The sequence below is a fragment of the Clupea harengus genome, chromosome 22, assembly GCF_900700415.2.
Source record: "Clupea harengus chromosome 22, Ch_v2.0.2, whole genome shotgun sequence".
Lineage (NCBI taxonomy): Eukaryota > Metazoa > Chordata > Actinopteri > Clupeiformes > Clupeidae > Clupea > Clupea harengus.
The window spans coordinates 18106921-18131232 of record NC_045173.1 but is presented as its reverse complement, the minus strand read 5'-3'; the positions used below and the strand labels follow the sequence as shown (position 1 = coordinate 18131232).

At 45.4% G+C, this 24312-nt stretch overlaps 1 protein-coding gene across 1 annotated transcript in view; it reads left to right on the top strand.

Moving 5' to 3' along the window:
• The first annotated feature begins 2600 nt into the window (after window positions 1–2600).
• ece2a (endothelin converting enzyme 2a) overlaps window positions 2601–24312 on the top strand; it is a 116272-nt gene continuing 94560 nt past the window's right edge. The window contains exons 1-2 of the mRNA XM_012835362.2: window positions 2601–2898; window positions 3207–3367. Of these exons, the coding sequence (XP_012690816.1) occupies window positions 3208–3367 (160 nt within the window). The 5' untranslated portion in view covers window positions 2601–2898; window position 3207. The remainder of the gene's footprint in view (window positions 2899–3206; window positions 3368–24312) is intronic.

The window sequence follows — 24312 nt, the reverse complement described above, 5'->3', positions numbered from 1 at the left end:
TTATCATCACATCTGAATTATTTACTATACATGCGATTGCAAAAGGTAAAGTTTAGATAGAATGTATTTATACCCACAGCAATCAATGAATATTGATACTTTGTTGTACCAGCAGTTCATGTTAATTTGATTGTATATTGATTATGTTTAATGCTTGCTAATTTCCAGAGCAAGGGATCAACAGAGGACTTATCTAGCTATGAATGACAAGCGAACCTTTTTTGAAATTATTTCTTTAATAATGTCAAAGAACAGACAACCTTTAAATCATTTAAAACTGTTTACACGTTTGCATATAACAGCAAGTACAGCAATATCTGTATCTGTCAAAACATAAAAAATTATCAAATTAACAAAATTGTCAAAACAATAAATAAACGTCTTACCGTACCAAGGAGAAGTTTGTGTTGTTGCAGATGGTTGTTTTCAGTTAGTGTATATACTGTCCTACATTTTGGACAAACTACATATTGTTTCATGCACAGAAGAAGTGATGTGATGGCATTGTTGAAGGTTGTCTGCCATGACCAGATGTTTCATCAGTAAGTTTTTTTTTTTTTTTAGTGTAGGCTTCACTCTGCTCCTCTACAAGGCTTTCCCCCTCTTCATCTTCTCCAGTCACATACTCATTCTATGCAAATTTAAAACACATAAACACATTCTGGAATAAGCGTCCTCAGCACATGAATATAACCATTTGAGAATGAAAAGACCATCATGCGGTTTCACTGCACCGCAATGCACTGTAGGCTGAAAGGATAATCATATGTGCATCTCAAACAGCTATGTGGTAATTTCTTCACTCTTTTTACCTGTTAAACAGTATTCTTTAGGAACTTCAATCGGGGGCTTTTGGAATTTTTTTTTTTTATAGCTTAGAATTGCATTCATAGTTCCCTAACAGAAATGTAAACTGTAGGCCACACTGAGTTGAAATATGATGTGGAAAAAAATGAAATGCACAATGAAGTGCACAGCTCCTGCCGGTATGGTCTTGACTGGATGACAACAGGTCCGTTTGAATTTTATGTTGAAAATACTGAACACTGCACACTGAGAACATTCAGTGTTGCTATGTTCTCAAAGGCCCTGAAGTCTTTTCTTCTTCAGGTCCTCCGTGTGACCATTACCTTGCATTTGATTGGACGAACCCTACCTGTGACCTTGCATGTGAATGGGCTCATGTGATGCCAGGTCTATCTGTAGGGCAGCGGCTGGACACTACTGGCTAGGTCAGTAGTAATTTTTCACACAGATTTGTTTTTTGTATTTGTTAGTTTTGCTATGTATTAATAAAGCTCTTAGTTTTGTTTGTGTTTTTTTTTCTCCCCAATAAATGAATGTTCGATTTATTATAGTGTCAGAGCCAGCTTTTGGTTGCTGACCAACAGCCTCTAGCTTATATGGACCATTTACATATGCAGAAGGCCATGAAATGGTCATTTTTTGGTCATTTTCTAGTCATGCTGTCACCAATGTATGATGAATCCCTTATTGTGATGACCTACAGTACAGTCTCTGTCTGCCCGTATCCCTCATAAATGTCCAGTCCTGTGGTCTCCCTCCACTTCCCCATCACCTCTGGGTTAATGGGCTCTCCAGCACACAGGCAATGCTGCAGGCTGGGAAAGCTGTATCTGCTCAAGCAGAATTTATCGGTGCAGTTTAATAGTCAGTATTGTCATCAGTTTGGAATAACAATACATCACCATTAGACACTGGTATCTTGACAGCAACAGGACATAAACTACTGTGAAGCATGAATAATGAAATGTCTATATAGTTCCAAATCAATGCCAACAAAACTCATTCAAACGTAAATATATCAATAAGCTTTCCAATGCTCATTCCTAACAGAAACAGTAATGCAAAGTTACATACAAATGATAATATTACTGTTACGAGAAATAAACAAGCTTTCACATATGGTATCTTTGACAAATGTTAACCGAAGGACAGTGGCGGCACCTTATGGTTAAACCAGGGTACTAAATAAAGGCATCCACATACAATGAACACATTGGATTACTCCCCAAAGGGAGACGCTATTGGCTTAACTCTTAACAGCGGTATAAACGGTACCATTTTAACTTAAACATATGAAGGATCACAGTCTTCTGAATAGCTAACTCAATACTTCCTCCAGTCAATTACAGCATGAGCATAGTGGCAATATTGGCAGTATATGTTATCAGGCTGGATACATACAAATGCATAGTTAAACCTACGAGATATAAACATAACAACGAAGCAACAAGCACAATTTACTTTCCGTCGTTGAATATCACAAACTGGAATCACACAGGCAAAAATAAGGAATATTAAGAATCACAGGTAAGTGAATTTATCTATTATGTGTGGTGGTCACTGAATTTCAGCCCCCCATGGATAACATTAACCGTTTATTCACCATGTCACGTTTGATTTGTGTAAAAGTGTCTTCTTCATACTGTTTCATATTGGGACATTTACTGTGTAATCAGTGCTTTGTAGTTTTACAGGAGAGCTTTTAATGTGAAGCTTTCTCAGTATAGCGTTACCGGAACCTCACAATGCTCACTGTGATTGGATAGCATTGCTCAGTATCCAATCAACTTCCTGATTTACCCTAGAGTATCACATCAGAGGCACTGACCACACGTGTAGAGAAATTCCTTTAGGTAACCTTACTACTGTTGATTTTTTTTGGAGTGACAGAGGACACCAAGATGAAGTGCCCAGAACAAAACGCGTATTCAATTTAGAGCCATTCGGCTGTACATCGACTTCAGAGGCTTTACCCCGGGCTAACATTACACTGGGGAAGTGAAGTAAAGACAGAGTGGCACTATTGCATGGAAGGACGCGTTTTAGCCACGTTGTAATCGAAATACAGTGTTTACTGTAACATCATCAAACGTGAGTAACCAAGACAATGACGGGTTATAGCTCTAGAAAAACCTGTCTTTATTTAAATAATTAGAGATTGGTGGACTATGCTGCGACAAGCCGTCGCTATAGCCACATTGTAACCTTAGTAAGTAACGTGTCATTCTGCGTTATAACACATTGGATCCCTGAACGTAAACAAACAATGCAGTGGCCATTTCTAATAACAAGTCATACTTTGTTATCATTCTGCGCCTGGGAACAACAAGCAGCATAAATGTTGTAACAAGTTAGCCGAGTTAGACTTATAGCTTTGACGTTTTTCCTTCTCCTGTCAGGATGGAGTATCTACCTAACTCCAATTCGAAATACAAAGATGTGGACTACTGGGACGAGCGATACAAGAGCGAACACAGTTTCGAATGGTTTGGGGACTTGTCCAAGTTCCATCACTTACTCCAGCGTCATGTCAACAAAGAAGATTCCATATTAGTTCTTGGTGAGTAAAACTCAATCAATCAATCAATCAGGTCAACACTGTTATGTTTAAACTTGCTGGTCTCTGAGAAGATTGTTGGTTCTGGGTGAAGAGCATTTTTCCCATGATGATTGAGAGAGAGAGAGAGAGTGTCTCAGACTTATAGAAGTAGTGTTCAAATAATGGCATTATTGTATGTCCATACCCACTGTAGCATGGCCCTTTGAAGAAGAAGGAGCATCACTGATCACCTATGTAAGCACACCAACAGGGATGTGATCACGACTAGCCTAGCCTACACAATACTTCAGTATCTGGTCAATGACAACGAGGATATAATGTGGACAACTGCACCAGTTGTTGCCTGAAAAAAATCAAAGCTATGAACATGAACCTCATGTACCACCCTAATGGTTTGCTGTTGCATATGCACAACGCTGCTGACCTGGAATCCGATGCACCAAAGATGTTTTTGTTGTTGTTGTTTGTAAGGATAGGCGCGCTCTACTTCCAAAATAAAGGCGATTTAGGGTGCGAGTGAAAAAGACTGTTTGTTGTTGTTGTTGTCACTGTTGTTGAGGTTAAAGATGTTGCACAGCCATAGAAATTGCCCCCTAACCCTCTTACTCTTTCGGATTCTGAGCCTCTCACTCCATATGATGCTTTTCTTTGCGTTTCCAAAACCAGCTAGGTTACATAGTTTAAAGCCTTTCTGACTCTATATCACAGTCAGCTCGGTCTCTCTCTCTGTACAATAACGGTGGCACAAGTTGTCTTTGGTTGACTTGTGGACCAAAGGTACATGCCTGCGATGCGATCAGGAGTTTTTTCTCCCAAGTCAGGTCAGTGTCAGAGACCCTCCTCTCTGACAATAATTGGTTTCACTCTCATCTAAGCTCCCTAGATAGCTTAGTATAATTAACATCAGGTTTTACGGTTTCTAAAGATGCAGTCTGACTAAAGGTTGTTGATATTTCAGTTCAGCAGCCAATCAACCAACCAACCCCTCCTGTGCTCCGGAAGCAATGTGTTGATTGGCTGGACTTCTTTATGGATATGTTTGTTTCCCCTTTACAGTGCCAGGACTGTACGAACGCCAGAGTTATTTTGAGGGCACACCCTTAAAGGGGAGAGAGAGAAATGTGGTGCAATTCACTGAATTTGACAAAAAGTGTATTGCAGTAGAATCACGGACAATACCTTTAAAAAGACACACTAAAAATCAGCATACAAATGTCTGAAGTGTTTGGTGTTTTGCCCATGTAATGTAATAATAATAATAATTCCTTATATTGTATCTTGAGGAATAATTTTTCCTTAAGGGAAACCACTGATCTAATTGTGACTCGATTGAGAAGACTGACTATCAACCCTAAAACAATGACTCATTCTACTGACTTCTGCTTGTTGCCTGTATTGCTGACTTTATGATTGTACAACAGACACAAGCAATCCAGCAGACGTGTATTACAAGATGCAGAGTAAGGGATGCAGCACATCTTAAAAGAATAAATGAATACATTAGATCATGCTGTAATATCCTGTCATCTGAGAAAATGTTGTCCTTTGTGCCCTGTAATTCTACCAAATGCTATTAAACCTTGTGAGCACTAGATGGCGCCCTTGTTTCATAAATAAAGGCAGCGGTAGACTGTGTGCTGTGCTGTCATACTGTTCATTCTTTGCTCATGTTGCCATCATTGTCTTACATTTCCCCAAATCTGTGCCTGACTGGCATTCATTTTTGTGCATTGCACCAGGCATTGCACCAGTATGTTCATAAACCTTAAATACATAAAGCGTTGTTTTGAATGCAGGCGTACTCATGTCACATGTTCCTTCTAACAGTATAATTGATGTACTCTCATTAAACTATGGCACAGCAGTCATCACCTACATAATGGACAATAGTATGTAAATTAGGCTCTGTTAATAGCAGACTACTTGTACATCCGATTGACTGTAGAAGATTATAATCAGGTGTATATGTGTTGTAGCACAGATAGACATTTACATCGACACGACTGACGGCACAGTACAGATATACATTTTCCTAAGTATGTGTGTTTTCTAAGTAAGTGAAGTGTTGGCAAGTGAATGCATGACCTTGTTGTTGTTAACACCTTTCTCTACCCATTAAGATGGTGGAGAACAGGTTTAAAATGTTTCTGCCCAGCTGTCTTTATAGGGAGATCCTGTATCATCACCCCTGAAATATTTCACATGTAAATCTATACAGTTAAAACTGTAACACATTCATATGAGGGGAAGAAACAACAAAATGCTGTGCGAAGTGCCCATAGTCACAAAGCAGTCAGAAGAACTGTATCTGCAGTACTTCCATCTACCCCTAGGGGCCAGCGTGGCTGCGACAAGCACTTTGCTCTCGGCGTTGTAGGTTATACTGTGCATTCATGGCAGCACCTGAAGGGGAAAGGGGGGTGGGTAGGAAATTAGTGTCAGGGATTGACAGCGTCTTGCCACCCAACTCGCCTCTCAGAACAGCAGCAGTGCTGGAAGTCCTGCAAAGTTTCACTCGGAAATTGTATTTCCCTTTCCCAACCATGGACAGGACTAACTGTAAGAAATGTGCTCTCTCAAGCAAGTCTGGCCCTAGCCGGTTGTCAAATGGTAGGCGTGTGGCTGTTGTGTTGTGTTTGATGTGAAAGCGGTATAGATCAGTTGTGTCTCCCCCACAGTCCTTTACTCGGGGCGGCGGTGCAAAGCTCTCCCTGCTGTGTTGGGAGTATGAGAGCACTTGCACTTTGACACTATGGCTCATCGTAGCAGATCTCACACGTTAACACACACAGACACAGACACAGACGAACACACACACTCTCTCTCTCTATCTATCTTTCTCTCTCACACTCACTCACACACATAATCTCTTTTTCTCTAACACACTTACACGCACACAGAGACACAAACACACACACACACACACACACACACACACACACACACATGCATGCTAGTTCTGGCAGGTGGCCAGCAATTGGACTGCAGCAGCACACTGGAGGAGAGGGCAGTGGCTGGTCTAAGCTGTCACAGAGAATCTTTCAAGCTGTGTGAGAGAGAGTGACAGACAGACAGAGTGACAGACATAGAGAGAGACAGACAGAGAGAGACACAGAGAGAGGGAGACAGAGAGAGAGAGACAGAGCTGCAGACCACGGAGTGGAGAGCGAAAGAGAGAGGAAGGAGAGGCAGAAAGAAAGAGAAGGTGAGGGAGAGGCAGTGTGAGACAAAAGATAGATGAGAGGATATAAAGAGAAAGAGAGGACAGAAGTGTGAGGAGGAGATATGATTGGGTGGGGGGTGGAGTGAGCGAGAGGGTTGGGTCAGAGAGGAAAAGAGAGAGAGAGAGAGAGGTAAGGGTGTGATTGAGCATAATCTGAATGCTGGCCCACAGAGGAGCCTGTAAATGAGTAATCAGTTTTCACCATGCACACCAGCGGAGGTCATTTCCATTAGGGCAGTAATCAACTGCCTTACCCGCTCAAGGCCCGCTGCCCAGTGCTGTGGGGAGAGGGAGGGAGGGGGAGGAGAGGGAGAAGCTGCAGAATGCTGATGATCACTGCTGTGACTCGTTCCCCTTCCACTTTTGTCTTTCCCTCTCCTTTTTTTCTTTGTCCCTTCTCACTCTTTCCTTCTATTAGTTTCCATGGTTCCACAGAGACCTGGCTCCCTCGCTCCTTGCCTCACCGGCTTTGCTGCCTTTCCTGTCGTCCGTCTGACTTTGTGTTTGTTTTGCCTTTTCTGTTTGTTTGTCCTCTCCTTCAGTTTTTGTCTTTGCATCTGTTACCCCATCCTCTGGTGAATTGGCCTGTGTCTCCTGTAACATTCCTCTCCTGTGCCACACACACACACACACACACACACACTCACCTTCCATCACATTTAGACTCACTGTCAGACCTCAGTTCATCTGATGTGCCCTTGCCCATGGCAGTATGCCTTACACGTTTTCTGTCGGGAATCAATGCTGCTCTTAGGGATTGTAAGCATTTCTTACCGTCCTCCATTCTTCAAATCTGTGTGCATACAGAAAAAACTAATCGACAGGAAGGGATGTCGACCCCTTTAGAAGTTTCCTCAGTTAACACAGCTTTGTTATTGTAGCTGCTTACGACACAGAGTCTCCGGACATTAGTGTATTTGCTCAGAGCGTGTGATGTCCTGATCACCATCATCAAGTGGCTTAGGTGTTCCAGTAGAGCTCACAGCACTTTTAACCATGAGAACCCCGTAGGGAGTGCCTGGAGATGGAGCTGTGGAGCGAGACAAACAGAGACACAGACGTGGAACGGAACAGAGGCACGGGAGGTGCAGTGGGTGCGTCATAACTGACTCGGTGACGACTTCAAAGCCCTCCCTGGCGGGAGCCCCCTCTGATCGGCCCACTCAAAACAAAACTCAGGAGACTGAGCCCACCTGTCAATCACTAAGCTATCGTCTGCCCGACGCGACCCCGGTGGTATTTATACCAGGGCGCTTGGTGAGACTTAGCCAGCTCTCCATCGCCGACTGCACAGCTTTCCAGGATATGTTCATCTGGAGATGCGGCCAAGCCGAGCTATTTCCGGACTCCTCGGATCTCATCCAGGGACTGGTGGAGAGGACGTTTAGTTTCACTTTTTTTTCAGGTGAAGTCCTTAATTATATAAAAGTTACACTTTGTATCAAATTCAGCTACATTCTCCTCTAGCTATCTGTGTGTAGCTGTCAAAACACTCCAGTGTTCCCTCGCAGTCCTAGCTCTGGAGATGGGAAACAAACAAAGGGGCTCAAAGGGGCCCATACACTGTTCGAGCCAATCAACAATGTTTCTTCATGAGCACGCAAGGGACTGTGCCTTTAACTCTTTAACAAGACCCTAATGGAGGTTGATCTAGCATGGGGCACAGCTGGAGGAGCCTGGCAAGGTCAGGCATGTCTCCCCGAAGTTCATCTGATCGGCCTCGTGCTGCTGCTGCTGCTGCTGCTGCTGCTGTTGTTGTTGTTGACTCACTAGCTCCATCAGATGTGAGAGTGCTGGTCTTAACCAATCCATTGATTTATTGATCCAATTAGGCTTATCTCTCCCCTCTAACTGAGTGGCTTAATCTGTGTTTGAGACTTGATGAGGAACAAGCAGGGCTCTTATCCTGGGCTCACATCAGCTCCTTACGCCAACCAGACTGCCAGATCGATGCTCTACACCCAGCAGTGCTGCTCATGGGCCAGAGGAATGGCTCTCTGTGCTGGAGCATTGGGTTTAGGGTCGCTGCTTTTAGAGTTGCAATCTCTCTCACTCTATTTATCCATTTATCTATCTATCTATCTATCTATCTATCTATCTATCTATCTATCTATCTATCTGTGTATATATCTGTTTATCTCTGTTATATGTTATTCTAACGTATATACATATCTTGTTGCATGTAGTAGCTATCTATCAAAGTACCTACATATGTGTAAAAAAAAAAATATGTGTAAAAAATATACATGTGTGTGTGTTTGTGCCTATGTATTTCCATGTATCTGTTTATCTATCTGTCTCTACACTGGTATGTATAGGTATGACAAAGTAAATCTATGTACGTGTGGAATTTCCGTACATGTGGTAATTCATGTACAGATACATTTACGTAATTGTGAGTAGCAGTGGCACATGTGATCTTCAGTACTGCATGTCCACTGACATGAGTGTGTGTCAGAGCCTGATGGGCATATGTTGGCATATGTTCCAACCGAGTGTGTGTGTGTGTGTGTGTGTGTGTGTGTGTGTGTGTGTGTGTGTGTTTGTGTGTGTGTGTGTTTCACCCCTCACCCATGTCTGACCTCTGCTGTCGTAAGTGTTAACATAAATTAGTAGCATCCTCTTTGGTGTACAGCTGCACGGCTTACGGCATGGCCAGACCGGGGGCTTTTTGCATGGCTTTTTGCTACTGATGCTGCCAATGTTGCTACGGGCAACAACCACGGCAATGATGACAATGACGACGATGATGATGTGATTGTCATAATGATGATGTCATGAGGATGATGTAACCATGAAGACACGCAGCTGAGACACCCCCCCCACCTGCAGCGTTTGGTGTGTGTGTGTGTGTGTGTGTGTGTCTGTGACTGTGTGAGCACCAGCACTCTGCCATTACTCCCTGGAATCACCCATCATTAGATTTAAAGACCAGCCTCTCTGTGAGAGGCTGCAGCGCCACAGCCCCGGGCTCTCTGAAACATGCCTAATGCATCGAGAGGGTTCTTGATGTCCTTTTTTTTGTTCTTCTCCCCCTTCTCCTTCTCTCTCTCTCTCTGTCCCTCGTCACGCTGGTGAGAGGCCTGAGGGGGTGGTCGTCCTGTGTCCATTAGCCTAGCGAACACGCAGTTCCACTCCTTGCTCTCTGTTATCCACATAGACTGTGTGTGTGAGTGTGTATGCGTGTATATGTAAGTATATGTAAGTATTTGTGTCTGTGAGTCTGAGTGTTTATGTGTGTACATTTGTGAGTGTGTGTAAGTGTACGTGACCTATCCCCCCCCCCCCCCCCCCCCCCCCCGGCGCGCACCATTCGAGCGCCTCTGCTGCCTGTGGTTGTGCTAGCCGGCTAGCGTGTGCTCGTTAGTGGCTGTGGTGGAGGCCTGGAGCAAAAGAACAGAGAAGAAAAGAGAACAGAGCAGGCGGGAGGCTGGCTGGCTGGGTTGGTGGGTGAGTGAGGTGGGGGTTCCTGCCTTGTGAAATGGTACACAATGTTACATGAGAGCCTCGTGCCACTTCAGAGGAACATGGAGTCTCCATGCAGGGCACACTATGGTGTGGGAGGCCCTCCATCATAATACCCTTGAAGTCTCTCACCTGTTAGCATCACCTCTCATGGCATCTGCAGCAGCTTAGATGGTGAAATGTGTTTACTGAATAAGAACTTAAAAAAAAAGAAAAGAAAACAGGAAAGGATGAATACATGTCTTGCGCACTGGATTTTCCAAGGATGCACATTATAAACATTTCAGTTTATAGTTTATATAGTTTCACTATATACTTAATAGAGTCAAAGAATCCAGTGTGGCGTTCATGGCTCACTTTCTTAGATCTCCTCAGTTATGGGCTAAAGAATGCGTCTAGCTCGCTGCTCTAGCTGTTATGTTTGTCTGAGACTGTAACAATGACATCACCGCAGCACACACACACACACACACACACACACACACACTCACACTCACTCTCTCTCTTTCTTTTTCTCTCTCTCTCTTGGTTGACTGAGCTGGTTTCTAAACTTAGAGGTTCTCCTCATGCGTCAGTGTCCATATATGTATTTTGGAAGCATGAGGTTACTCTGTGAAGGGATGGAAAGCTTCCGTACACAGGTTTCCACCACGCGCCAGGCCAGCAGCTCTCTTGGACTATGCTGGCATGTTTTCATTTGTGTTGGATTTGTGCTCATTTGCATTTGTCTTTCAGTGTATGGGGGTGTCTGTGTGTGTGTTTGTGTGTGTGAGTCTGTGGGATTGCCCTTGATTGCATTGGTGTATTAAAGGGACTGCCTTCTTTCCTCTGTTTATGGGTGTATGTGTATGAGGGACTGTCCCCTATTTTCCTATGTGTATATATATGTGTGTGTGGGAAGGTGAAATGCCCGCAGGTTTGGATATCAGTGCTAACGGGTATGTCCTGGTTGAAGGTCTTCCTCTCAGATCCTTTTTTGCGCAGTGTCAGAGCTAGCCCTTCTCCTCTCTGCTTTGCTCTTGTTGTGCAGAAACGCTGACGGTACGGAAAGAAGGCGCTAGAAGGCGGCTGCCTTCTTCCTTTGAAGTGCCGGCAGGCGGGCGGCGGCAGGCTTCTTCTCGGCAGCAATGCTATCGTGGCACCTGACCCCAGACCTGTGCCATCCCCCTCCCGCCTTCACACCTCCCCTCCCCTTCCTTTCTCCTTCTCTCCTTTTCTCTCTCTGGCTCTCTCTGGCTCTCTCTGTCTCGCTCTCTCTGTCCCTCTCTGGCACTCTCTCTCTCTGGCTCTCTCTGTCCCTCTCTCTGTCCCTCTCTCACTCTCTCTCTCTCTCTATATCTCTCTCTTTCCTCCCATCCGTCTGTCCGTCTGCCCTCACACCCCCACCCCCACCCCCCTGCTGTTGTTCTGCATGCTTGCCGGCCGTCGATAAGGCTTGGCTGTCCTCCACGGGGAGAATGTCGAGGGGTAGAGGGGAGAGTGTGGAGGCGTGAGGGGGGGTGGGGGGGTGTGTGGAGGTGTGTGGGGGGGGGGTGTGGAGGTGTGTGGGGGGGGAGTGTGGGGTCGTGAGGAGGGGAGAGTGTGGAGGCGTGGGGTTTCCGGGAGCGGGGCGGGGCGGGGGTAGGGGGCATAAGGAGCAGAGCTGCCTCGGGACCGCTGTCTTGTTGTTCCTCGGTACCCTCCCTCCCTCTTCCCCTTCCTCCCTCTCACTCTCCTTCCCTCTTACCTTCCTCCCCTCTCTCCTCTACCTAGCCCTCAGAACAGAATTAAGTGTCTTAATAAATTAAAAAAGAACCTTGGCTCCACTAGAATATGAGTCTTTCAGCTGAACTTTATTTTCTCTTTGGACGACTTTTTAATATAGAAAATGTGAGCTCAAAGTCGAGGAAAGACTCCCTTATTTCTAGAGTAATGACCTGAGCTGCTACTCTGGGGGGTTAGCTCATCAACTCAGCAGAGTGCTGGGACTCCCTCTCAGAATCAGTATGCAGCACTGGAACACCTCCGCCTCTGGGACTCTGTGTGTGTGTGTGTGTGTGTGTGTGTGTGTGTGTGTGTGTGTGTGTGTGTGTGTGTGTGTGTGTGTGTGTGTGTGTGTGTGTGTGTGTGTGTGTGTGTGTGTGTGTGTGTGTGTGTGTGTGTGTGTGGTCGTCTATGATCTGAGACCCAAATTACCAGTGTGAAGTTACACGATACATAGAGCACAGAATACAAATAATTTGATTGTTCTGAAGGTGCCTATAGTACATTTTTGTTTTTACATCTGTATCAAGAATGAGCGAGAGAAAGAAAGATTGAAAGAAAAAGATATTTAAATGCCTGGTTTGCAGAAGGATTTGATTCTTGTAAATCAAAGCATCTGTGCTGTGGAAATATCTATGCTCATGTTGATGAGGAGAAATGGAGACAAAGAAGCAATGAAAGACAAAGGGATTGACATGCCTTGTTTGCTAAAGAAAGAAATCTGTGTAGCTTTGAGCTTGGTTTGAATGAAACGAAAGATTTTTTTCCTCTCCTGAGGAAGACATTGATGGAGCTACAGTCTGTTGTGTGCATGAATGACTGAGGGTAGCGCAGGATGAATGAACGGGTAAATGGATGAAGGCGAGGGCTCTTAGCGGAGATGAGGAGGGCTTTTTCCCCCATTTCTCTCCTCTCACTATCTCTCTCTCTCTCTTTCTCTCTTTCTGTCTTTCTCTCTCTCTCTCTCTCTCTCTCTCTCTCTCGGGGCTGCCTCACCCCAACCCTGTTGCTTTGTTCCCGCTGTGGCGTCTGACAGCTGATTGGTTAGTTGGAGGGAGGGAGGGAGGTGTGTCTGTGTGTGTGGGGGGTGTACTGCAGTCAGTTGGGATTAACCCACTAACCCCCCCACAACCAATCCCCCCCTCTCTTTCACTGCTGCAGAAACTAATGAATGAGTCTCCCATCTCCTCAATGAAAGTGTGCGTGTGTATTTGGTATGGGTCTGCTCCACTTCTCGCCGCAGTCCCCCTCCCATTTTCTCATGTACATGCAGGTCATGTGCGAGTGTGTATCTCACTCTGTGTGTGTGTGTGTGTGTGTGTGTGTGCCGTGAGGGAGAATGCCTGTGATTGCATGAGCCAGTGGAATCCTCTGCTCTGCTCACTGTGCTGGGGAGATGCCGTGCCCGGAATACTAACTGGGTTTCCCGGGCAACAGAGCTGAAATGATGGATAGGCCTGCCTCTGATATCCAGAGCAAAGGTGTGTCTGTGTGTGCACGTGTGGCGCGTGCGTGTGTGTGTGTGTGAGTGACGATAATCGGTATCCTGTGTGTGTTTGTTTGTGGCTGTGTGTGTCATGTGTGTTTATGTAATGTGGAGTATTTGGAATATGTGTGTGTGTGTGTGTGTGTGTGTGTGTGAGTGAAGACAATTGGTATTCCAATAGTTGTGTGTGTGTGTGTCTGAGGATGTGTTGTGGAGAAAGATTGATTAATTTGTGTGTCTGCATGTGCGCTCAGAGATAAAATAAAAAGCATCAGGTGCCTTCAGACCATCACACCAGCAAAAAAAGCAGCGAGGAATTCTTCTGCCGCACTCAGTTTAAAGTAGTACGCCATCACTGTGTGCAGACAGAATCTTTGATTACCTTGCAGCACCTTGCATTGCATTTGCATTCAAATGTATGCCAGGTGTGGACCATGCACCACAGCTATGCACCAATGGTATGTGTGAAATCTGGATTATGTCTTACACACACACACCTTTACACACACACACACACACACACACACACACACACGATGCTGTCATATCCCTGCTCACCGTGCTCCATAAAAACAGACTTGTCTCGGGAGAGATGCTGCCGTTGTCATCTGTCGACACGGTTTCATCTCAGCGTGCGTCTCCCGGTGATGGGGGGTGGGGGCTTTACTGTAACCCAGCCCCACCCCCTCCCTCCCCCAGTCTTCCAGGAATAACGGGCCTGTTTTAAAAACCAAGACCACACTCTACTGCTGAGATGGACCTTGGTGCAGAGGGAGACAAAATGGATGAGCGAGAATAAGAGAGACAGATAGGAAAGAAGGGAGGGAGAGGGGCTGTTGGGGGCTCTAGGGGTTGAAACAAGAAAAGAGTAAATGAATGAGAAAGGAAGAAGAAGAGAGATAAGCGAGAGACGTAGAGGGACGTGAGCTGGAAGCAGGGGGCACGTGAATGAATGAGAGCAAATTGTGTGTGTGTGTGTGTGTGTGTGTGTGTGTGTGTGTGGAGTAGAGGCAGTAATGCAGCACTGAGGAGTTTTCTAGAACTCAGAAGCCCTGATGACTCAATCCAACTCTCTCTTTGTCTCTCTCTCTCTCTCTCTTCTCTCTCTCTCTCTCACTGCTTTCCTTTGCAGGTGTAGGAGCCATTTGCACTTTAGTTAGATTTTCTTTGATCTGTAGGTTGAGCCTATGACACTGCTGGAGGAACTAATTATTGACACCTGGAATGATTGATTGGTATGGAACACAAAGGGTTAAGTTTTGCCTCACCTGTGTTAATTAAGAGGTGAATAACTACTAGACAAAGGCATTGGGCATTGTGTTTGGTAGTTATTCACCTCTTAATGAACACAGGTGAGGCGAAACTTAACCCTTTGTGTTCCATACCAATCAATCATTCCACGTGTCAATAATTAGTTCTGCCAGCAGCTCCATTAGGGGAAGCAGGTGAAAAGGTTGATGGAGGGCTGTCCACCTCTCCTACTGTACGCTAACCTCGCCTTTCCTCGTCTCACTCGTTCTTTTTCTTATCCTCTTTTATTAGCGTCTGTTTCTCCATGTTGTCTCATCTTTCTCAATGTCCCTCTCCATCCTCTCCCACCCCCCCCCACACCTCTATCGCTTTCCTTTCATCTCTCTGTTTTTCCCATCTCTCCTTTTGTTCTTCGTCTCACCCTCCTCTTCATGCCTCCCTCTTCGCTCGTCATGGTCTTGAAACGAAATGATGCGTGGAGGGAAAATGAAATCTTCAGCACTGACGACTTAGTTCTTCTCTTTCTTCCGTCACTCTTCAAGTGAATGTGTTTTAGACATAAGTGTGCCCCAGAAACAGATTCAGCAGATCGGCATCCTGTTCCGCTCACGTCTGTTGTGTAGATATTGTCCCTTGGAGATGCATGTAGTCGCCTCACAAACAGGATGCCAGCCTGTTATCTCTGTATTGGCAACCCAGTTTAAAGGCTACATGAGTAACAATATTATAGTATTGACGTCCTGCCATCCGTCAGCATCAGTTGTTTGGCCTGAGTGTGTTTCCCTAGATCTGTTTTTAGAGTTCAAGCGCCATTATGGGAGTGCGTTTGACGCTCGAAAGGGAAGAGCGTCGCCACGCGAACGCACGAAAGGCCAAGCTAATTGAATGGGCTGGGCAGTGGTACAGAGCCTATGAAATCTCAGTCAGCGACAGACTTCTGCCAAGCAGAGAAGCGCTTGGAGAAGCTCTGAGTTGTGTTTTGAATGTGTAAGACCAAAAAGATTCGGAGTTCATCCATGTCAAACCAATCCCATATTGTTTATGTATTGGTGTGTATTTGTGTAGTTTTAACGGCGTCAAAAGTGTGACCCTTCCTCACTAAAGTTGCAGTACTGAGGGAATCCAACAGTTTAATCACAGTCAGTTTCATGTCTCAAGGTCACGCAGACAGTGGCAATATGTTTGCATCTTTCGGTATTGCATCAGGCAGTATCTTTGCATGTCGATGAACCAAGTAGGTAGTCTTTGGCTAAGCTGGACTACAGTGTACACGACACTTCGTTCTGGTCGTGAAATATCTTGCTTGCCAGTGTACTGCGTCTCCACAGACGTCTCATTCATTGTCCGTTGTTATGGTAATGTTCACCTTCTGCGTTGTGTTGTTCAAAGCCGCAGAATTGCTCACTGTATCTGGCTTGAATGTGAATGAGGGAAGGGGGCTGGTTGGGAAAGGGGGGGGGGGGTGTTTTCAGACGCGCCTCTTTTTCGGCAGGCAGCAGACAGCTTGTCAGCGCTTCTCCATGCGCGCCTTACTCCTCTGCTGCAGGAGGCCTACCGCTGGTGATCAAAGTCAGCCTCGCCAGGGACGCACGCACCCGTCTCACAGTACCCCCACACTCGATTGTTTAAGTGGCGTTACACGCCTGCATGTCATTGTCGTCGCCTCTCCCGACGGCGCCTCTGCGGCTCTCCGCTTCTGTCGAAGCAGGCTGTGATTTATCAGACACCTGGATGTCACTGCGCGCTGCTGATTCAGAGCCAGCTGGCGGGGTTGAGAGCGGGCAGCCGAGCCGCCTGTGGATCAGTGTCCCGGGGAACATTATCTGTGACAGGGCTCTGACTGAGTCATTGGCCCCACTGGCTAGTCAACAGGATGACCGCAGAATAGAAGAAAAGGATGGCACAAATGCATGTGCGCGCACGTGTGTGTGTACGCGCATTCGTGTGTGCGTGTGCGCACGCGTGTGTGTGTGTGTGTGTGTGAGAGAGAGAGAGAGAGAGAGAAGTTTTTCTTTTAAGGGTGCTTTTGGATGTGCAGCGACATGGTGAGTCAAAAGATAAAGCTCTGTGTGGCACTGCTGCTGTTCCTGGAAAGAGCAAGTTACACACACACACACACACACACACACACACACACACTTTCTCTGAAAATAATGCTTCAACAAAATTGTGGGTGCAGGTCACAAAAGATAAAAAGCCTTTAAATTAAATGCAATAAAAACTAAATATAGACATACTGCATCTAATGTTATCCTGGGTTGCAATCAGGGTCCAATCTGAATGGCCACGCCCTGGGCATAAATCAAGCCATCTTGAGACACTGAGATTTTGGTAGCTGATGGGCATGTGCCTTACTGACTTATTGGCAGAAGTATGTAGTGTACTATCTATCAAAAGATTTGGATATGTAGATACAGTTCATTTTAAACACACATACACACACACACACACACACACACCCAGGCAGATGTGTCACTGAAACCATGCTCACACAGATGCTACTGAAAACACACACACACACACACACTTTACTGGATACACACACACACACATGGGTTGGACAGTCACACTCTGTTCTTTGGGGCAGTTTGGCAGATGTGACTCAATAGAGCAGCCGCTCTCCACACAGACAGAGACACACACACACACACACACACACACACACACACACACACACACACACACACACACTCATAGACAGACACCCCCAACAGGGCAGGCCCGCTACAGGGTAGCCCCAGTTCCATGTCACCACTGTGAGGCAGGGCTGGTGCCAGCTGCCTCTGTCTGTGGTAGAGCTCCAGGCACTGACATTGACTATGATAGACTACTGACTACGATGGGTTTTTCCCTCACTTTGTTGCAAGAGTGCACATGTGTATATGGCTTGTTGAAAGGTTGGTAGTGGATAGTGACAGTCACTGAATAGAGATGACTAGGTCAACAGTGAGCTGGGTTGCACTGGGAAAGATGGGACAGCGTGCAGCCCAGAGATGTGAGTTAGTTTGTCAAGTGGATTGTGCTATCAGATTTCTGTGTGTGTCTGATTGTGTTCCCTGTAGACCAGTTTTTGCTTCAGCAGTTTTGGAGTCAAATGCTTTCACCTCCCTCTTCAAGCCACTCTCTCTCACTTTTTCTCCCATACACTCTTTCTCTTTCTCCCTCATTCTTTTTCCCTCACTCTCATCCTCTCTCCTCCCCTCTGTCAAATACTTTCTCTCTTTATGCCCCCCTTCTACCTCTCTCTTTCTCTTTCTCTCTCTCTCTCTCTCTCTCTTTGTGACCCTCTTTAGGACTGAGCGGGGCTTTGGTAGTGATGGTATGCTATGGTGTGGTCTGGACTGTCCCCTGTGCTCTTACATAATGCAGCCTGCTGCAGTATAGAGCCCCAGCCCCAGCCACAGCCTGCAGGGGCACAGCTGATGAAAGCATGCATGATTGAGCTCCCTCTCTCTCCCTCCCTCTCTCTCCCTCCCTCTCTCTCACACACATACACTCCCACTCTCTCTCTCTCGCACACACATTCTCTCTCTCTCACTCACTCACTCACTCACTCACTCACTCACTCACTCACTCACACACACACACACACACACACACACACACACACTTCCACTCTCTCTCTCTTGCACACACACTCTCTCTCATTTTCTCTCTCTCTCTTTCTCACACACTCTCCTTCACTCTCTCTACCACTCACTCCCATTGTCTCACTTTCAAATTCAAATTCAAACGAGCTTTATTGGCATGACTATGTGACAGTATTGCCAAAGCAATGCAATGGACATACAATGCAACATATTTGACATGGAGCAGTGGAAGTAAGAATATATCTCCCTCCCTATATCATTACCTCCCTTTAACTCTATACATTTCTCTTTCTGTTGATGTGTCTCTTGATCTCTCTCTGTCTTGTATTTCTTGTTCTTTCTCTCTCTCTCTCTCTCTCTCTCTTTCTCTCTCTCTCTTCCTCTCTCTCTCTATCCTCGGTGCCTCTTTTTCTTTTTGCTTTATCACTCCATTTTTCTGTTGCTACTGATCTCCTGGTTCTTTACACCCCTCCCTCCTCCCTCATCCCTCCTTCTTATGTAAGTCCTCCCATCAGGGGCCTGTGCTCTGAACGCGGGGCTCTGTTAATCAGAGTTGAGCTCTGGGGACCCTTGGTGATGCAGTGCAGTGGTGATGGGATCCAGGAGCCCCGCTTGGGCCGACCCCATTGTCACGCTTCCTTTGGCTCACCTGGGCGACCCAAAACCTCTCTCTCTCTCTCTCTCTCTCTCATCTCTCTCTCTCTCTCTCTCTCTCTCTCTCTCTCTCATCTCCCTCTAAACAGGAAGAAACCTTGAGCAGAACCCTGGCTCATGGGGGGGGGGGGGGGGGCGTGGGGGTGTTTGGAGCCGGCTAGGTAGAAAGAGGGAGGGGGGTGAGAACCAGAAACATTGCAGATGAATTAATACACGTATCAGGATAAGCATGCTAGCATACATGTGGCAAATGTATACAATACATACAATCATAAGATGGTATATGATGCATACAAAATTCATAGTGGATAAGATGGGGAGAGGGCATTCAGGTATTGTAGAACAACTTAGTGGGTATCGTAAGGCTGCTATGACAAGGGTAAGTAGATCAACGAAGCAGAAAACTATGTGGATGGAGGCAGTTATTTACATTATGGCCCATAATGTATGAGTTATGGGTAAATAGGCACAAGGTATGTAGATGTATGATGAGCGGGGTAGAATTAATGCGTGACCATGTGGTAGGGATGGGAACACAACATGCGCTGTCTGTAGCCCAATTTTTATTTGTATTGGGAAATGTATATATGTTTAGTCTTGATGAATTATGTTTAGTCATGTTGGCTGACATGGTGCATTGGAATTTTAGTTATACACACGCTGCATGCTGCACGCTGTACCCAGATTGATGAAGCCCTCTCCTCAGAAACCCAGCTGAGAATGACCTAAAATATGACCACAACACTCTAGAGCTCCTGAGCACGCTGAAGCTCCATGGCAACATCAGCATCAGCATCAGCATCAGTAGTGATGCTCTCATCTCTCCTTTCACAGCGCGCTACTCCAGACTGAGCGAGCCGCATTAGCTGAGCTGCATTAGCCAGAAGCAAACATGACTGTTACATGCAGGTCTCTAAAAGGATGTGTGTGCGTGCGTGTGTGACGTCATGCAAGAGATGTGAGTGTGATTATGTAGGAGGGCGTCTGGAGCTTGTCTCTATGGACAAGGAGAGCTGGAGGCATTGTGGCGTGTGCTCATGTTGTGTCACAGAGTGACGTTTCCGGCCGTGTGTTTAAAAATGCATGAGGTGAGGCTGAGATTGGGGAAAAAGGGAATGTTTTGTGTGATCAACTGTGCCAGAGATTGTTTCATCGGATGGGGACTTGTGTGTGTGAGAGAGAGGGAGAGTTTGAGTGTATGTGTGTGGGGGTGGGGAAGGCACAGTATATTATTTTGTTCAAACAAATCTTGAGTGTTTCCTTTTGGGTTGACATTGCACGATATCAAACGGTTGTCATGATGCTACAAGCCTCCTAGACTGCAGGCTGTTTACGTGTGTGTGTGTGTGTGTGTGTGTGTGTGTGTGTGTGTGTGTGTGTGTGTGTGTGTGTGTGTGTGTGTGTGTGTGTGTGTGTGTGTGTGTGTGTGTGTGTGTGTGTGTGTGTGTGTGTGTGTGTGTGTGTGTGTGTGTGTGTGTGTGATAAAAAAAGAGATAAAGGGAAACTGACAGAGGGAGGGGGATCAAAAGCAACTGACTGCTCGGATCTACTGGGTTTAGTGTCTTTAAAACCACCACTTAGCTCCTCCTCTCTCTTCACCTCCCAGGAGTCCGCACCACTTTTGTGCGTCTGACATGCAGTGATATTTTGGAAACTGTAAACAGTGGTTCCAAAGTCACATTTATTATTGAAGTTTAGGTACAATAATATGTAAGTACTATGCATGTCATAATTGTTTTCTATACTTGTGCTGGAATATGTTCGAAAACATTGCGATTGACGACCACAGTGATTGACAACTGTTTTGGTCATTTGAGGTGACTCTCTAAGGTCTTGGTTATTCTATAAGCAGAAAAGCTCTTAATCATATATACAAATGTATTAAGCTCTTAATCATATGCACAAATGTACGGCCATCTAACATGTATGACCCTGTCAATTAGGGGTGGGGAAAAAAATCGATTTTTCGATTTCTCTCGATTCTCTCTAGAACGATTCTGTCTCGATTCAGAAAAGTTCATAATCGATTTTTTAATAAAAAAAATTTTTTTTTTAAATGTAATTTTTTTTTTTTTTTTTTTTTTTTTTTTTTTTACACATTCATTTTTTGTTGAAATGCAAGCTGCATCGATTATTGCATTATTTCATAGAAAGTCATAATTGTGACAAGGATAAACTTTTTCTCTAATAAAAAAAATAGATCTGTTGATTTTCTTTAATTATCAAACACAAAGTAGGAAGTGATTTGAGACTCTGAGTAGCAAACTCAAATGTTTTAAAAATCGAGATGCATCGATAATCGTTTTATCGGTTTAGAATTGATAATCGATAATCGGTTTAGAATCGAGAATCGGTTTAGAATCGAATCGTTGACCTCTGAATCGGAATCGAATCGAATCGTGAGGTGCCAAGAGATTCCCACCTCTACTGTCAATGTAGTATGAAAAGGAATCAATGGGAGGACTAATGGCCTTGAACTATGCCCATCACACATCAACGCAAAGCCAAGACAGAAGACAAAACTAAAGGAATGTATTTAGGAGAAGAGAAGACTACTATTTTACAGAAATATCCACAGTATTTGCCGTATACAATGTATACCTACATGTGCATATGTGCAAATTACACTCCATAATTATCAAAATGCGTTATACTGTATGAGTAGGCGCACAGTAAATAGCCTAAGGGCTCACACTAGCACACACAGCGAAAGGAGAATAAGTACCCCTAATAGGCCATGTAACACTACCTAATGCACACAGAAACGCACAGTTTGTTCGCTGTTTATGAACATGTGGTGTAATACTACTCGTCATAACACCAATAGCAAGTATGTTACACTTAAAGCGTTAGCCTATGCTAAACATTATATTCTATACAACACGTAAATCTCCTAGTGTGACAGTTAGACGTATTTAAACGTACCCATCCAGTTCCAATTCCAAGATAAAGTTCCATTTTACACTACTTCTCATTGTCCTTAAAAGCTTGGAAAAAAACTATTCTCCAGTTCTCTCCATATCTCTGTTTACCCGCACAAGAGTAGACAAGTAGGCTATCTCCTTTGATGGAGTTCCATATACCATCTACTTCCGAATGACAGGGCTTACCTCAAAATAAAATAATTATACTTGGTGTGAGAAGGTGAAATCCCCCTTATCACCGTGGCAAGAAAGATTGATGTTGCCCTGCAAGAGACTTGGGTCTCCCCCTCTGGAATGGTTGGGTCCGGGCTCCCCCGCCTCAACAAACACACATACAGACATACACACACACACACACAGAAACACACATACAGTACTGTCAGGCAGACACCCCCCCCCCCCCACACACACACTCAGCCAAAAGGTCAGTCAGGTGGCCTTTGTGCTGCTGTTAAAGTGTCTGAAAATGGTAATGGCCATCTACTGCTAATATGACTTGCAAAGTACCTGTATTTAAAGTTAACAGGTGAGACTGCAGTTCAGAGGGCACTAATGTGATTTTGAATGGCCTATCAGTTTTTTTTATAAATGATCCCATGTTCAGACACACACACACACCCACACGTAAGATCCAGCGAGCACGCTGTGGCATGACCTGGAAACGTGACCTGTCGTCTCCGTGGTGACCAGGCGGGCGGGGCCGCAGGAGATGAAAGAGTTTCACAGTGGTGGTGGCAGCAGCTGGAAAGTGCTGAGCAGAAGGAAAAAATGTTCCGCTGGACACTCGTTCTTTTTTTCTTCTCCTCCTCCGTCCCCCCCCCCCCTCTCCGCCCCCCTCACCCCCTTTCTGGAGTGTCGGGTTGCAGAGCCGCCACCCTCTCGTCTCATGACCTCGACTCGGCCGTCCTCTGGGTTTTCTCGCATGCCTGTACACCTGCAGGAGATCCCACAGGACCCAGAGAGGGAGGACTCGTCTTCCCTGTGTGTGTGTGTGTGTGTGTGTGTGTGTGTGGGTTGGTGCATGAAGGGGGCGAGGGTGTTGTTGAGAGTGACAGAGAGCGGGGGTAGCACATGTCTGCCGTGTTTGTGTGTGTGTGTGTGTGTGTGCACTTGGTGTTGTTAAATGTCACAGGTTGTGTATAATATGGGAGGAGGAAAGGTGTGTGTGTGTGTGTGTGTGTGTGTGTGTGTGTGTGTGTGTGTGTGTGTGTGTGTGGCAGAGGTGACAGTGGAGGTTGTTTGTCTGTTCTCTAGAGGTTGGACAGGCTGCAGCTTTACCCTTTTCACCAAGCTGTCAGGAAATGCTGAGAAGAAACATTCTGCTCTGCATGCTCATCTGTTCATCTTCTCTCATTTAGTCTTTTTCTGTTATACTTTCCCTCTTTCTCTTTCTCTCTTTCTGTTCCTCTTTCTCTACCCCCCCCCCCCTCCCCCTCCCTCGCACACACACACTGATGGAAACTCTAGTGTTCCTGGCTGCTCCAAGGGAAACTGATAAGTGCTGAAGTACTTGAGTGTCCACAGTAGAAGAACTCTGAGCACAGGTTTATATGACACCACAGGAGACCGGAAACCCCCACTGCCTTCCATAAAGACCCAGTGGAGAAGAAGAGAACAGCAAGTTCAGAGAAGTGGGGATGGAGAATAAATCCTGACTCTTTTTTTTTGTTGTTATATTTTTCTGCATTGGAAAAAAAAAACAAAGCAGAATTGATTACATCCTTCTATGAAGATCACAAATCTCAGATATCGGTTTGAAATTCAAAATTCAAGTTAAAAAGTCCCCTGTGATAAAAAGGGCACTTGTATTTCCAAAGAAGTCATTTAGCACAGAGAACAAAAAGTCAAAACATAAAAGCAGATACAGAAGTGGAGTCATTAGAGTCTCTCTTTGTCCTCTTCCTTTTCTCACACAGGGACAGACTGAGAGGTCACACAGGGAGAGGAGGGATGTGGGAGGGATAGTGTGTGTGTGTGTGGAGAGTCAGTAAGGAGACTGCACTGTTCATCTGTCTGTCTGTGTGTGTGTGTGTTTGTGTGTATGTACGTGTGCGTGCAGAGAAGCAGGCGAGTTGGCACACTGTTAATCACATACACACACTCACGTTTTTGAAGCTCAGGGGAGGTTGTACGGGTGGATCAGGGAATCATAGCTAGCACAACACAGCATAGCTAGACTAAGCTTGTCATAATTACATTTCTCCTTTAATCTACTGTCCAGCAGTGTAAGAGGACACACAATGATGGGTGGTGTGTGTGTGTGTGTGTGTGTGTGTGTGTGTGTGTGTGTGTGTGTCCAGTCCAGCTTCTGTTACAGGGATATTTGTTTTCTGCTGAGTCATGGGAGTGCAAGAAAAGCTGAATCAGAACGGTCCATCTGAGAGAGCTCCTCATATCCTTCAAATGCAGAACAGAACTGATAGACAAACAGAGAGACCCCGACATTCAGAAAGTCAGACGAGCAGGCAGACAGGTACTTGAACATTCAGGGAGAGGGAGAGACGGAAACAGATTGAGAGAGTGTGTGTGAAAGGTGCTTGAGTCCCAAGAGAGGATGATCTGGAGCTTTGTCTGTGTTTTTATATATTTTTTGAAGACGAATTGAAGAG